The following is a 14,445-nucleotide window of genomic DNA, read 5'->3' on the forward strand; positions in this document are numbered from 1 at the left end:
CCTTCACAAAATCTGACAGAAAAGCCTAATGAAGGCCGGTCTGGAGAAAAGAACCCAACTGATGAAAGCGAATTATTGCCAGCTTCAGAGAAATCTGTATCACAATCTCCAATTCAAGAAGATAATGTCACAGTTATGAATACTTTAACTGATCAAAATCAGTCAGCCACTTCAGATTCTCCTTTGTTGGCTGTTGAATCTGCAGTTGAGACTGAATCCTCACAAAAATCATCATCGAATCCCTGTTTATCTGAAAATGGTGATTTTTCTCTTTCATTTCCTGCTTCAGAGACAGCAGATGCTTCAACAAAGTTTAATAAGGTTGAAGTTTCGACTCATGTTGATGCGAATAGAACAGAAAATTCTATTAATTCAGCCATCACTTCAACTCCTTCATTTAAAAGTTCATATAAAGAAGATTCTCTTTTTAAAGCTTTACAAAAGCCTTCGTTTTCTCAATCAAATGTTACTCAGCCAAGGCAAAACATTCAATCAGAACCAAATTCGATGAATGTTGAATCATCCAGCAAAAACTGTGTTATTCACTCTCCAATGAAAAGTTGTGAGCCATCGTCATCGTTATTATCAACGTTAACAATGGCTGAGAAATTCACAAAGTCCTCTTCAAAGAACGCTGATGCATTAAAAGATGAGCTTCCCCAAACGCAACACTCAGGAATTGCAGCAGCCAATTCAAATATTCAGCTGCTTGTAAACAAGCAGACAATCATCGGCGATTCAGAAAAAGCTGATAAAGAAACATCAAAAGCATTAATTCCAAAAGCATCAGCGCCACATGAAAGCAGAAGCGAGCCTAAGCAACTTCAGACTCCTCCACTCCTCCACTCTGCCTCTTCTGCCAAGGAACCATCAGCTGCTTTGTCAAACGAATCAGTTGCTGCCGTCCATCCTAAACAGCTTTCATCCACCAAGCATTCAAAGCCAGAAACGAGATTTGCACCAAATTCGAAGCAGTTTTCAAGCACTCAAAGTTCACATGCATATCCATCTGTACTAAACAATTCAAAAGAATTGCAGACATCTGTTAATAGCTCGTCTACATCTCGTGTGAAGGATTTGATTGCACGCTATAATTCTTCTTCTCATTGATGCAGTTATTTGTTATATGTATTTGTTTGTGTTGATTTCAACTTCGAATATTTTGAAAGATTTTATTTCTTTACATTTGTTTTAAATTGTCTAATAAAATTTTCATTTGTTACATAATTGAATATTTTCTCAAAAATGCAAAGGAATAAAAGCTTGGAAAAGCTAATTTTGATTTAGCCTTATTCGTTAAAAGCAAATCTTTTCGAGTGTTATGGATTATTTATTGTTCCATGAAAAAAAGAAAAAAGAAATGAATAAATAAAAAAGAAACAAAAGTTTCATCCAGAAAAAATTAAATTCTATTTTTGCATTTTTCAAAATAACCAAAAGAAGGTGATATTAGTTGTTTCAAGAAAGAGAATTCTTTTTTTTCAAATAATCAAAGAAAAAATGAAGTAAAATGAAAACAATTACATTATTAACTAAAAGATAAAAAATTGATCAATTAGTTATTTCGCAAAGAAAAGATTTTCAAATTCTATTTCTTTCAAATAACGAACAATTGCGGACTGCAGCAGGATCGATAGGCTTTTCACTTTAAAAGTGATGAGTAAAAAGACAAAAAGCAATGATATGACCATTTTATTGTAACACATTTAACATTCTTCAAGGCTTTGCGTACTGGATGCTTTTTTCTTTTCTTCTATTTTACAGATGTCTTTTCATTTTGAATGTAACTCACAGTCTCTATATGCACTGTATTCATCTCTAAGACCAATGAACAATGATTGCTATGAATACTAAAATTGTGGAGAAGCTCAGCTCCTTGGCATATTAAAGATCAGACGCTGATAAGTTTCAAGAAAGCTAATTCAACCAAATTAAAAAAGAAAGAGAGTTATTGAATGAAATAAAATAATAACAACAATAAACTGTTAAACGAAAATAACTTTGTTGAAATCAAACTTTAAGATATCGTGCAGCGTTTCCGTTAATTGTGTAGTGTACTCTTTTTTCTGGAAATCTGGATGATTTGCAAAGATGTACGGAAGCTTAATGAAAAGACGCAGTAAATGCTCACCTCCATACACATCACTGAAGTTTGTAGACGTTTGTGGTATCTTTTCTTGTAGTGAAGAAAAAGAAGAACTTGCGGAAGGGGAAGATGCTGAAGAAGTGGAAGGCGTAGAGGATGCGGACGAAGAAGGTAATAATGCATTTAAATCATCTTTTTCTTGAGCATCTGCTTTTCTCTCTTGCTTATGTGTCATTATTCTCTTGTTTCTTTCGAGTATCGCTGAAACCTCAGAGTACAGAGTATATTCCACCTCAGTCAGAAGTACAGGTCCCAAACAAAGATTAAAGTAATCCTTAAGACATTCAACTATTCGAAAGCAATCACTAAAATTCCGATCTAGCATGTTGAAAGCATTGTCAGAATGCGAATTGATTGCTAATTTGATGCTAATAGATTCCGCGATTGAAATTGTTTCTTTTTTTGCTTTCAATTGCAGATACAGAAGATATGAATCTAAAATTGTTTCAACTGAAGGATTTCGAGGCAAAAACGTTTGCTTTCGTTCATATATGTTAATGTCAAGTTTATAAAATTGATTAGATAAAAAAGAAAGAAAGAAAGAAAGAAAAAGCACAGAAAAAACACAAAAAAAATAAAATTTCACAAAAGGTTGAACATGAAAATTTTGAAAAGGTTGTTCAATAATAAAAATCTTACCGTCTCTTTTGATAAAGCAAAAAAATCTTGAACAACTTGCTTTCTAAGGCAAGATGGAATGGCCAAATCAAAAATTTCTGAACGCCTAAAGTGATTAATACTTGCTATAACTTGTGAATCTGCTTTGAATGTTGTATTTCTTTCTAGAAATCCATCCTTTGCTGGAATGAGAGAATTATTACCCGTTGATGCAGTTTGATAGCAATAAACAAATCAATGAGTGCTATTAAGAAAAAATAACAAAAACATACATCTAACATCTTTGCGCATCTTTGATGATTTTTCCTTTTGGGAATATTTTTCTTCTTCCACTTCAAATTCTTCTGTTTTTTTTCCATATTTTTGTGATTTTTGCAAAGAAGCCTGCTTATTTGCTTCAGAAAACAATTTTTTGACAAGTAATTCATTTTCAGGCGTGTATTTTAACAAAGACTTAGCATTTTTCCATTCGTCATGCTTTGAAGACCAATTTGTATAATGAAGCCGATATTCTGTTATTCCGCAAACTTCTCGAACGTCCACAATAACTGCTCTGTAATAGAAGTCCCTTGATTTTCCAAATACAGTTTCTTTTTTTCCAAATGTCTCCATCTTTGTTTCATATAGATCATCACCCAATATAGAAAGAAAGAAAAATTTAATTCATATTTTTGAATGATATATGAAATATCATTGTTTTATATGAAATCATAAATAAAAATGAAACATGTTGTTTGATGTAAAGAGAAATACGAAACATGTTTGTTTGATTTTTTAAGCAATACAAATAAAAAGTGTTTTGACAGTTGAAGTCATTTGATGAATTTTGAATAGAATTTTTCTATTTGAATAGATTCAACTTATTTGAATGAACTGGGTTTTTCTTAAATGAAGTTATGTTATTTTAAATGGTTGAAGTGACACTTGAATAAAGTGCGATGCACTTAAATAAATAGTTTTTGAAAAAGTGGTGAATTCTAATGATTATATTTTTTTGTTATTTCTCTTAAATTATTAGCAAAAAAATTGAAAAATTATTAAAAACTAAGTTTTTTCTTTATTCTTTAACACTATTTGCAATATGTTTTAAGAAGCTATTATAAAACAAATACAGCGTGAAATGAATGCAATTATCGTTTTGTTATCATTATTCGGTTCTATTCCGACTTTTTTATTTTTCATTTGATCATCGAATAATTTTGTATCTTAAACAAAAGTTTGCTTCTGTTGATGTTCGTGTTGATATCTTCCACCAAGATATTCAATATCTCTGAAGCGCACAGCTGAATTCGCAGGTTAATGCAGCTTTCTCCTTCGTAGCTTTCTCCAATATGTGGATATAATCAATTTTTATTTATAGTTATCTTTCTCAAAGCTACTCGAATTTCTTCTTCATTGCATTCTTCTCCGCTCTCCACCATTTCTGGTCTGTTGATTTCTTTGTCGTTCACATTCAAATGCCTTCGGATGCATCGATATTATGTCATCAGCTATCTCCTTGTATTTTCTAGCTTCTTCTTTAACCCTTCTCATCGGATGGTTGCAATGATAAATGCAATCAGAACAATTAATAATGTCACAACGAATTAAATGATTTCAATCAATGCCCAAGATGATTTTCCTTCTTTCCCACTATCGGTTATTCTATCATCACATTTTGGTTCAAACTCACTTGCATTCTTCAGAATGAATGTATGTTCCGAAGAAGGCGAATAAATCTTTCCAAACTAAAACTTCATGCACATTTACGTTTCCTCAGATGCATTGAAACAATTGTTTCTAAAATGGCTGCATGAATCTCTGTTTTACCTGCAAACTCTCCTGCTTGTAGCGAACACACCTGGAGATTGTGAACCTAGCCATCGAAGGAATCAACCTGGATGGATAAGCCACAGGGCAGGAGCAAGGATCCAGCAAGATCAATTGCGAGGGTGTTTCCTCACTGGCGAGACTTTTCTGAAGCCAGCTTCGGAATGAAGAATAGAGAGGCCTTTCTGAAACAATTCCAGAAAGACTGCATCCCAAGTTCAATACCCAAAGTGATGAGTTCTCTTTTAAGCCATCTCCACCTTTCAGGCTTTGAATGTTCAGTAGCGCATGGTCTGAACAGACGATGTTGTTTCTCATGAATGGATAGCATGCGACATTCGGGCTGTAATTGGTAAACAATTCAAATTGTGCGGAGATGCTTCTTTCTGGCACAGATAACCCTCCTTTTAATGAATTGGTGATTGTTTTGTTTTTCATTGCTCCTGAACAATTGGAAAGATCGATCATGGAGCCAAACCACTTGACCAAATCTTTGAATAAATTTGTGTTGGATCTGGGCTGTTGCGGGAAAGTTTTTCCATCGAATGAACATGAAGATAAGATAACAACATTCAAATCTGCCAACCCTTCGATGATCCCTTTTTCAGGTGGAGAAGCACACTTTTTGTTCGAGCTGTTTTCCAATTCCAGTAACAAAGACGAAGACGAAGCAGCCAAGCAGCACTGGCCAAGCGAATTTTGGGTTATGTTTTGAAATGAAGACTGCTACAAATGGAATATCGAAGCATTCGATGTCACTCTCACTGCACACCCATCCCCAAACACGGTGTGTGAAACAGCCAAGAAATTCATCTCAACATCCGAATCTTGGCATTCAACTGAAACCAACGATTCACTTGAAACGCGAGAATCATCGAATTCCAAATAAATGCCCTGGATGTTTGAATGCCCTCCAGAACCATCTGAGGAAAACACAATCACGCTTGATCCGCTCTGAGTGTCTCTCATCTGAATGTTCTGGAGCTGGCAGTATTTGCAGTTGCGAAGAATGAGGCCTGATCGCTGAGCGCTGCTATTGGATGCATGCACCTGCTGCATGAACAGCTTTGCTTGATCGTGGAAATTCAACAACACTCCAGATATAACATCTGTGAAATTCAGAAATGCACACGAGAAATATTGCCCACAACTTGCTGCCAGGCATGAAGAACTGAGATGGAGGTCAGCAAAAGTGCAGTCAGACATCGTCAATCTTCCACGACTCATTTCAACAATCGAGCAATTCAGTTCAATTTCAGATCCTCCACCAGAAGCTTCTTGAGCAAAGATTGTGTCTGCAATCGACGAGTTATTATCAGTTCGCGGTAATAAACTGGAGTGCAGAGAAGAAAAAACTCTTCCAAACAAAAAGGAAAGAAATTCGATTTTGACTCTCAACTGGCACGAAATGAGACTGCTCGCCTTGCTATCAATGCTGCCGTTCAGCATAATATTCCCCCTTACGCCTTCCGCAACCAGCGATTTGACCGTAATATCATGCGTACTTGCTTCACCAGAGACCAGAGAAATCTCATCTACGAGCAAGTTGCTGTAAACAGAAGGAATGATGTGGGGCGGCGAAGCATTCAAAGAAATATAAGGCTCGCTCATTTCCCCACACTGGCGCGAATCAGAGGCATTGAAGGCTGAAGAAGATGCAAATATTGTCTCCCTCTGACATGCAATCACGACGAGCAAGAGATCTTGCTCGTCAGCATGGTTTTGTGCAGTGCATCCCCAAATGGCGAGCTCCTGATTGAATAATGGCCTGAAGTCGAGCTGGAATAGCTCGTTCCTTATTTGGGATTCCACATTGGAGCATCTCACATATATGTCTCTTCACCTGAAAGCCTTGTTCTCCAAGAGTGTGATGTTTTTCAACAGGAAAGGCAACGTGCTATCGCTTGCAATTGATGAGCAATCCAGTAATATTACGCCTTCTCTTCCAGTTGCCGAGTAGAAACACTCCGAGACAGCAGAAAAACGGCACTCGAAAAAGCTTTCTTCGCTTCAACTCATAATCATTCCTCCACCGCTCTTGCTTTGGCTGCTTCCACTGTTCTTGATCGAAGTGTTTTGCACATACACGCTACAAAACTCGCAACCAGCGCAGCTGATGACTGAGTGTTCAGAAGGAATATTTTGGAGAAGCGAGCGAAGGAACAGCATTTGAGTTATACTGTTGAACTATTGCCTTCGTTTTATCCCTGTGACTCGTCTTGCAATTCAGCCTGCGCAAATAATGCTGCAATGCTTTTGTGCATCGGTTCAATATTGCTCATCGAAACATTTGTCATGTCAATGCTTCTGCCAAGCGATGCATTGTGTATGCGATCTTTTGTTTTGATGGTTTGATTGAGCACAGTAGAATTTCGCATGTTCCGAACAGGCAGACAACGATGAAATAAGAAATGCTTGTGTGAGAAGCTTGTTTAAATAGAAAGAGAAAAGCAGTTGAACTTTATTCATTATTCAATGAAATAATGAAGACTCTTTTATTTGTTTTTTTTATCTTTTTCAAAAAAATAATATCAATTTCAAATATTGGCCGGGCGTTTTTTCCAGTCCTTTAATGTGGGTGATTTTTTTTGATATCATAGAAAAAGATCAAAAAATAAAAAAACAAAAACTATTGTGGTATTTATTGATCAAAGAGTTAAATTGATTTTTTGTAAGTTTTTAGCTTTAATTTCTGTAATATAAATTTGTTTAATTTATTCATATAAAAAATCATACCTATTTAATGATTCTGATGAAAAAGAATTTTTTGATAAAGTTTAATAAAAATTAACAAAAAATAAATCAATATAACTTCAGAAAAAAAAACAGAAGTTTCAAGACAAACTTAACAATCTGATAATTGGAAAATAAAAACAAAATACATTGGAAAAGTTTGATATTCGCAAAATATATTTTTTTTTGTCTTTCAAAAAATGACAATAGTTTGTCATCTTTAATTTCTTTGGCTTTAACATCACAAAATCATCATTCCAGTTTAGTGGTTCAGCTTCAACAGTAAAACAAAATATAAAACAGTGGAAAAGGAAATGTTTCCAAGAATAACAACTAATTTAAATTCGTTATCTCTTTCTATTCTCCTGATTATTTGGCGTTCAAACTTTCTTCTCCATCCCCTTTGTTCTTCGTCCAAAATTTTCCATAATTGAATCTTTGACTTTATAATTCAACAAACTCACTCTATCGCTCCTTAATCACCAAAGAAATTCATTCCACTCATTCTGCACTTCCTCTTCTTTCTTCTTTTATTTCTTCATAATTGCTAACTCCCCTGCCCTCTCCATCTCCCTCACCAACTGCACCATCACCAACATCAACTCGGAACAGTTGAGCCAACAAACTGCCACAGATGGCGGGTGCATCTCATTCGCCTCATCTGCCCCTGCCAATACGTTTTCAGTGAGCAACGCCATCTTCTCCACCTGCTCTGTGAGCGAGGATACAAGTTCTGGAGGAAGAGGCGGTGCTCTCATGATCGAGTTTAACCAAGGCTCACAGGTGTCAGAATCCTCCTTTTCCATAACAAATGTGATGTTTTCAGCCAACAAAGCGAGTGTCGGAAGAGATATGTATTTTGTGTGTGAATCATATATCGCTTCTGTTAGGAAACCATTATTCACCTTCATGCAAAGAATCACTCAGAAAGACAACTCGGTTGCTGGACATGACAGAACAGAGGCATTTGGCAATTGGGACGTTGATTTGTTCATATTTCTCAACTGGCATACAGCTGACAATGAATACGTGGAAAGCATTCTTGATATCAAAGCAATGTATTGCTGGCTATCAAAGATGCCCTGAAAGAGGACACACAATGCGACAGGACTTCTGAAGAAGGTGCAATAAAAGGTTGCGAAGACGAAGATAAATGAGAAGTTAAAATAAGCAAAAGATGAAGATGAAGACGCCGTTGCAGCTACAGAATAGTTTTTGTGCGTGTAATACGAAAAGATATTATGAAAGTTGATACATGCTATTTTTTATTGTTTGAAACTCTTTCTTTCTCTTCCAATTTTTTCCTCTTTTTCCTCTTCTCTTTTGGAGAGCTCCTTATCTTGCTATAGAAGAAATTTGCAGAAAGTGTTGAAGGCGGAAGGAGGCAGGGAAGGAGGTTAGAAGAAGAAGGATTAGAATAAGAGAATGAGGAGGAAGAGAAGAAAATGATGCAACTTCCAATACCCACCTGATGCTAACAGCAGCATCATCAGAGGACGAGACAATGGAGGGGGACTGGGAAATGAACGACGCAAAAGAAAAGGAAGACGAGGAAGAAGACGAGGAAGATGAACAACACGATAAGATTACTTCGTATATCTTCAAAGGCGAGTATCTTCTTCTGTCATTCTCTTTTCCTATTCTGCAGCAACCTCTTCTTTCTCAACTTCTCCTTCTTTATCAAACAGCCAAATCATTAATTAATTTCTCAAAAGTCAACAATAATTTCTGATACGCATCATCTGATGCTGTTGCAAGCGATAGAAGAAAAGTGAGCAAAATACCCATTTCTCCGGCTGTTATATTTTTGTTGAAAAATTCTCGTGCTTGAAAAAAGGATGTTCATCAGTGATGCAACAGAAAACAACTGCAAGACAAGAAGATCAGAAACTCTGCTTATCATCCAACTTATGCAGCCATTTTTGCTTTTATCTCCACGAGAAGAAAAAGAAGATCCATTTGAATAAATATTTGTTTCTGTCGATAACACGCACGAACGTGCAAATCACAAATATGAAGAATACAAGTTCAGCGGCCGTGGTTCAAATTGAGTGAAAAGGAAGGAAGAGACAACTTTGTTGATTGGGGAGTGGGCTTCAGATGTGATAGTGATTGATTATGATGGGCTGAATAAAGCGATCTGTTCATTGATGTGCCTTCAGCAGGAGGAGGACATCAAAGAAGAAGAACGTTGTGATGAACTTGAAGACGTAGAAGATCTGTTAAAGAATGTGATGTGTGAGCATTTTGCAGCTTTGGTTGTTGTTGTGATGAAGTCCATGAAAAAGGTGGCAAAAAGTGAGGATGTTAAAAGAATGAGGGCATTTGGAGGGAGCAGAAGAAAAGAATCGATACTAAATGGGGCTGTTGAGAGGTGGAGGAGAAGGAGTTCTGAAGGGTGATGGAGAAGAAATATATTCAGATGATAATTGGAGGTGGAGGAGAAAGAAAGGTCTTTTGTGAGAAATATGAAAGGATGTTTGCTTTGGATGAAGGGAGTTTGACTTTTTCGATCATTAAAACAATAAAGCGGTTTGTGGATGACTGATCTGAGAAGGAAGAAGAAGAAGAATGCGATGGGGATGAAGAGAAGATGTCTAAAGTGGACTCTGAAAAGAGAAAGCCAGCGTGCGTGGAAAGGAGGCAGTCATCTGCGTCACCGAAATATCTGTTGAAGCAAATGGGGCGGTGGAGATGGCACATAGTTCAGTCTTTTTTATCTGTTCAGTTTCCAATGGCAGCAGAAACTCTGAGAAGCTATCCTGGAAGAGATCCGCAGCCCATGCTTCGCGATCGAAACTGATTAAAAAAAGTGATTAAATGAGGGATGATTCGTATGTTTGAATAATAATTGATTGAATTAATTGAAATAAAAATATGAACAAGATTAATTTGAAAAACAAGAAATGGAATAAAAGCAAAATATTTAATAATTGAAAAATATTACAAACCTTATTAAATGAAAAAATGCTCTTTCATCGCTTCTGGCACAGAACTTTTTGGGTGTTGATTGTGTGAGTCCAAACAGACTGGAAAGATAAAGCGCCTCAGTGATTTGTCTACCAAAGTTGTTCAGTGAGCGATTCGCTGCAGATTGTCAATTAGCACATTCACAAAATGACAATTGAAATCAACTAACAAATCCCTGCCAAGAATGTATGTACACAAGAAAATGAGAAAAATTAAAGCAAATAGTTCAAAATTTTTAAAAGAATATGAAAAAAAAAATTAAAATATACAATTTATTATAAATTGATAATATTTCTTTGTTAAATAAAAAGAAAATAAACACAAACATTTATACCAATCTTCTCCACAACCAACATTGATCCGTCTGAAATTCTGTTTTTTTCTCTCGTCGAGCTCAGAATATCCGCAGCCTTTGGCTCTCATCGCTTTTCTAAAATCTTTTTTCTTTGAAAATCTAGTCAATCTTGTAAGTAAATAGCTGATTTCCCCCAAAGATAGACGTTTTCATTTTCAAGTCTCATAAAGCTTGCTGCACTGGGCGCGTCCAACTTCGCCTCTTCGACTGTTTCCTTGTCCTGTAACGTGAACTGAGTCTGCTTTTCATTCGCAATCCCCTTTGGCTATATGATAAACTTCTACGCCTGTGTTTCTACCCCGCTCGAATCAGACAGCAACAAATCCAACTCAGACCGGTAGATTCCACTGAAGCTTCCATTTCCCCTCTTCTCTGCTGCTTCCACCACATTCTTCTCTATCTGTTCTGTGTTATCGCAAAATTCCAACCCCACGAAGCTTCCATACTCTCTTCCATTGTGCCTGTCCATGCAGTGCAGAAAGCGGCACTCTCAAGAGATCTTTGCAATGGTGCCCGTAAACAAGATGAGCGGGTCATTCGCCTCAAATTTCTCATCCGTTGCCTACGACCAGCTATTCCAAATCGAGTTTTCATTTTGTTCATAGAACAGATTCGTTTTCTCATCCCGCACCGCATACAAAATAAACATCGAGCATTCGATGTTAACCTGAGGAATCTCTGCAGCCCACTCCTACTACTGCTTCCTCCGAAATAAATCTATCGCGAACTGAGGGTCAGACGAAGGCCTCGGTGATTTAGCGCACAGAAAGCTGTCGCGAAAAGCACACAAAGTATTCTGTACATGTTGCGAGTATTGGATGACGTTAAGCTCCTCCATTTCTGCGTCTGCTCCGTCACTCCCATCAAACCTCCTTTGCTCCACAAGCACTGTCAGCGCACCTTCCTCTCCTTCTCTTCCCGGATTATCGAACCTTTGCCCCTCTTTCTTCTTCTTCTTCAGCAGCAATTATAATTGGCAGATATTGTCAATTTCGTATTTTTTGTTCTCTAAAATTGAACCAACTTCAGCTGAATATGTTTTGTGACTGGACCAGGAGGAAGATCCGTATGTTTCATCTGCATTTGCTGCTTTTTTTTGCAACTTCCATCGCTAATAAGCTTGGTCCCATTTTGCTTGTGCTGTCCAATGAAGATAACAATCCACCAGAAATCAAAGCATTTTATATTCTTTCACCTCCTTCGTCTCTCTCTCTTCTGCTCGAAAGAAAGCCATCATCCATTTTTCCTAAATCTCCCGCTTCGCCTCCACAGTCAGCTCATTCTCTGGGAATCTTTTCATTCATCTTCCGCTTGTCTTACTCCTTTGTTGATATCTTCTCAAACATTCGAGTTAGTTCGTTGTGGAAATTCTCCAGAGCTGCAACATGCTTCGCATTCTCTTCTTCTTCTTTTCTTCTTCTTCTTCTTCCTTCCTTTCTGTTATTCCCTTTTCCATCATTTTCTTTTCGTGAAGGCATTAAAGGAAGGTTTGTTTTCATCAAAAAACCAGAAATTGGTAGAAGAAGAAAAGAAGAAGAAGAAGAAGAAGAAGAGGAGGAAGAAAAAGTGAAAGAAGAATTTTTATCATTTTCTTTAAGAAGTTTGTTGGTAATTTTGATTATATCGAAAAGAAGAAGAAAGAGAAGGAGAAGATAAAGATTGCGGAAAACAGCAGACGAACGGAATGATGTGAAAAGGTTGCTTAATCGTTGTGCTGAGAGAGCAAGCATATAAGGTGATTGTTTATGAAGATGAGAGACGAAGAATAGGAAGGCAAAGAGGAAGAGGAAGACGATGAAACAAATTAACAAAATGAACACATTCTGAATTTTGTGGAGAAAAAGAAGACTGAAAGGAAGAGAAGACGACTACGATAAAGACGAAGGAAACGAATATGAAGAAGAGGAAGAAGAAGAATTGGACGAGCAAAAAATGGATTTAAGGACATTTTTAGCAGGAGTTGAATGCATTGTTGTGGTGCAATCGGAATAAGTCATATTTGAAAATCTCAGCAAATAGGAAAAAGTGAAATCCCCGTGATGCAAAAGAAGAATATTAAATCGCATCAGTGTTGTGGATGAATGAAATGCTGAAGCTTCAAACTGGTGCATGATTGAAATAGTTAAATTTCAAATGACGAAGAAGAATAAGAGCATGAAGACGCAAATTCAATTTGATATTTGACGTCTGTTATAAGCATCAAATGATCTATATATTGAAATGCAAACAAAATTGTTGTTCTGTCACTATACACAATGAATCTCCATAAAAAAATTCGATGAAGAAGATGCAGATTCAGATGCATTTCTGAAAGATGAATTATTATTCTTTCATTTTCACTGATATTCCATCGCGGGCTGACAAATTATTTATGTAAAAAATCGTATTGGTTGCTATTATTGTAGCTTTTTTAATAGAAATAAAATGAGAATATGGTTCAAATACATTAATTGCTTTGCGCTTTGCTCACAAAAATATCCACATGAAAATTAATGCATATTTATTTTTGACACAATAAAATACAAAAAACTATAAATACGTTCCATTTTCCTGAAAATATGTGAAATTTTAAATCTGGATCAAAAAAGTGGTCACTAATTTTTCTTCGGATTTTGCAACAAACAGACATTAAAAGATGTGGGGAAGCTGTCTGCGTGGAAATCTGAGAAAAAATTAGTGACCACTTTTGTGATCGCCTGTCATTTAGAAAAACACTTTTATTAAGGTTCTCATCAGATTTGATCCGTTGAACGATCGGAACAATAATTAAACCGAAAATTGAAATGACAGGCGATCACAAAAGTGGTCACTAATTTTTTCTCAGATTTCCACGCAGACAGCTTCCCCACATCTTTTAATGTCTGTTTGTTGCAAAATCCGAAGAAAAATTAGTGACCACTTTTTTGATCCAGATTTAAAATTTCACATATTTTCAGGAAAATGGAACGTATTTATAGTTTTTTGTATTTTATTGTGTCAAAAATAAATATGCATTAATTTTCATGTGGATATTTTTGTGAGCAAAGCGCAAAGCAATTAATGTATTTGAACCATATTCTCATTTTATTTCTATTAAAAAAGCTACAATAATAGCAACCAATACGATTTTTTACATAAATAATTTGTCAGCCCGCGATGGAATATCAGTGAAAATGAAAGAATAATAATTCATCTTTCAGAAATATGTCTGTAAGTGATTCTATTTAAATGAGTATTTCTTTGACTTTATTTTTTATTTCATCATGGTTAATTGGTTTTTTCTCCATTATTATTAATTCAATCTATCTTTTTTTTTTGATTCTCTCTTTTCACATATTATTTCTTTGAATATACTCTGAACTTATCTTCATTGATTTTTAAAATTTATTTATAAATTTATTCATCTGACTTTTGGATTTTATTTTTCAGGTTTTTCGTTTAATGATAGCTATTTACCGTGACACAACGTGCATTGAAGATGGAGAAAAAAGATGAAAGCAAATTAACTAAATAATGAAGAAATAAATTTCTTTTTTAATTAAAAAAGCTTTTTGGAGAATAAACAGTTTACTTGAAATGAAGTTTAATTTTTGTTGGAAGAAGATGAAGAAAGAGAACATGACGATAGAGTTCAGAAGAATCAGAAGGAAATATATTTTCTGAATGAAATCATAGCAAAGAGAAAAGAAACAGAAGCAAAACCATTTGAAAATTGATTCGCACCAGCTAATTAGCATATTCAAAAGGTGAATAAATAAAAAATCAACTTCTTCGTTGGAAGCACTACTGTAAATGGCAGAGGAAATGATGTGTGTTTTCAATGGCAGCATTATCA

At 35.8% G+C, this 14,445-nt stretch overlaps 6 protein-coding genes across 6 annotated transcripts; 2 read left to right on the forward strand and 4 right to left on the reverse strand.

The window, feature by feature from the left end:
- Window positions 1-135: 135 nt before the first annotated feature.
- On the forward strand, window positions 136-1,402 carry MONOS_12996 (uncharacterized protein; the record flags this gene model as incomplete). Its single annotated transcript, XM_067865665.1, has 1 exon — window positions 136-1,402. The coding sequence occupies one exon, from the start codon at window positions 136-138 to the stop codon at window positions 1,108-1,110; it is 975 nt and encodes a 324-aa protein (XP_067734845.1). The 3' UTR covers window positions 1,111-1,402.
- Window positions 1,403-1,868: 466 nt separating this feature from the next.
- Window positions 1,869-3,376, reverse strand: MONOS_17027 (putative MRG; the record flags this gene model as incomplete). The annotated part of the gene is made up of 4 exons (XM_067869906.1): window positions 1,869-1,917; window positions 2,017-2,464; window positions 2,887-2,946; window positions 3,037-3,376. 4 exons carry the CDS (start codon window positions 3,374-3,376, stop codon window positions 1,869-1,871), a joined length of 897 nt encoding a protein of 298 aa, XP_067734846.1.
- Window positions 3,377-3,491: 115 nt separating this feature from the next.
- MONOS_12997 (uncharacterized protein) lies at window positions 3,492-4,354 on the forward strand (the record flags this gene model as incomplete). Its single annotated transcript, XM_067865666.1, has 3 exons — window positions 3,492-3,496; window positions 4,022-4,059; window positions 4,125-4,354. 3 exons carry the CDS (start codon window positions 3,492-3,494, stop codon window positions 4,352-4,354), a joined length of 273 nt encoding a protein of 90 aa, XP_067734847.1.
- A 945-nt stretch (window positions 4,355-5,299) lies between these two features.
- On the reverse strand, window positions 5,300-6,742 carry MONOS_12998 (uncharacterized protein; the record flags this gene model as incomplete). Its single annotated transcript, XM_067865667.1, has 2 exons — window positions 5,300-6,368; window positions 6,660-6,742. 2 exons carry the CDS (start codon window positions 6,740-6,742, stop codon window positions 5,300-5,302), a joined length of 1,152 nt encoding a protein of 383 aa, XP_067734848.1.
- A 1,094-nt stretch (window positions 6,743-7,836) lies between these two features.
- Window positions 7,837-8,217, reverse strand: MONOS_12999 (uncharacterized protein; the record flags this gene model as incomplete). Its single annotated transcript, XM_067865668.1, has 1 exon — window positions 7,837-8,217. One exon carries the CDS (start codon window positions 8,215-8,217, stop codon window positions 7,837-7,839), a length of 381 nt encoding a protein of 126 aa, XP_067734849.1.
- Window positions 8,218-9,903: 1,686 nt separating this feature from the next.
- On the reverse strand, window positions 9,904-11,100 carry MONOS_13000 (uncharacterized protein; the record flags this gene model as incomplete). Its single annotated transcript, XM_067865672.1, has 5 exons — window positions 9,904-10,105; window positions 10,258-10,393; window positions 10,446-10,451; window positions 10,603-10,754; window positions 10,967-11,100. 5 exons carry the CDS (start codon window positions 11,098-11,100, stop codon window positions 9,904-9,906), a joined length of 630 nt encoding a protein of 209 aa, XP_067734850.1.
- Window positions 11,101-14,445: the final 3,345 nt, after the last annotated feature.

Source organism: Monocercomonoides exilis (assembly GCF_001643675.1).
Source record: "Monocercomonoides exilis strain PA203 chromosome Unknown scaffold4-2303458, whole genome shotgun sequence".
Taxonomy (NCBI): Eukaryota; Preaxostyla; order Oxymonadida; family Polymastigidae; genus Monocercomonoides; species Monocercomonoides exilis.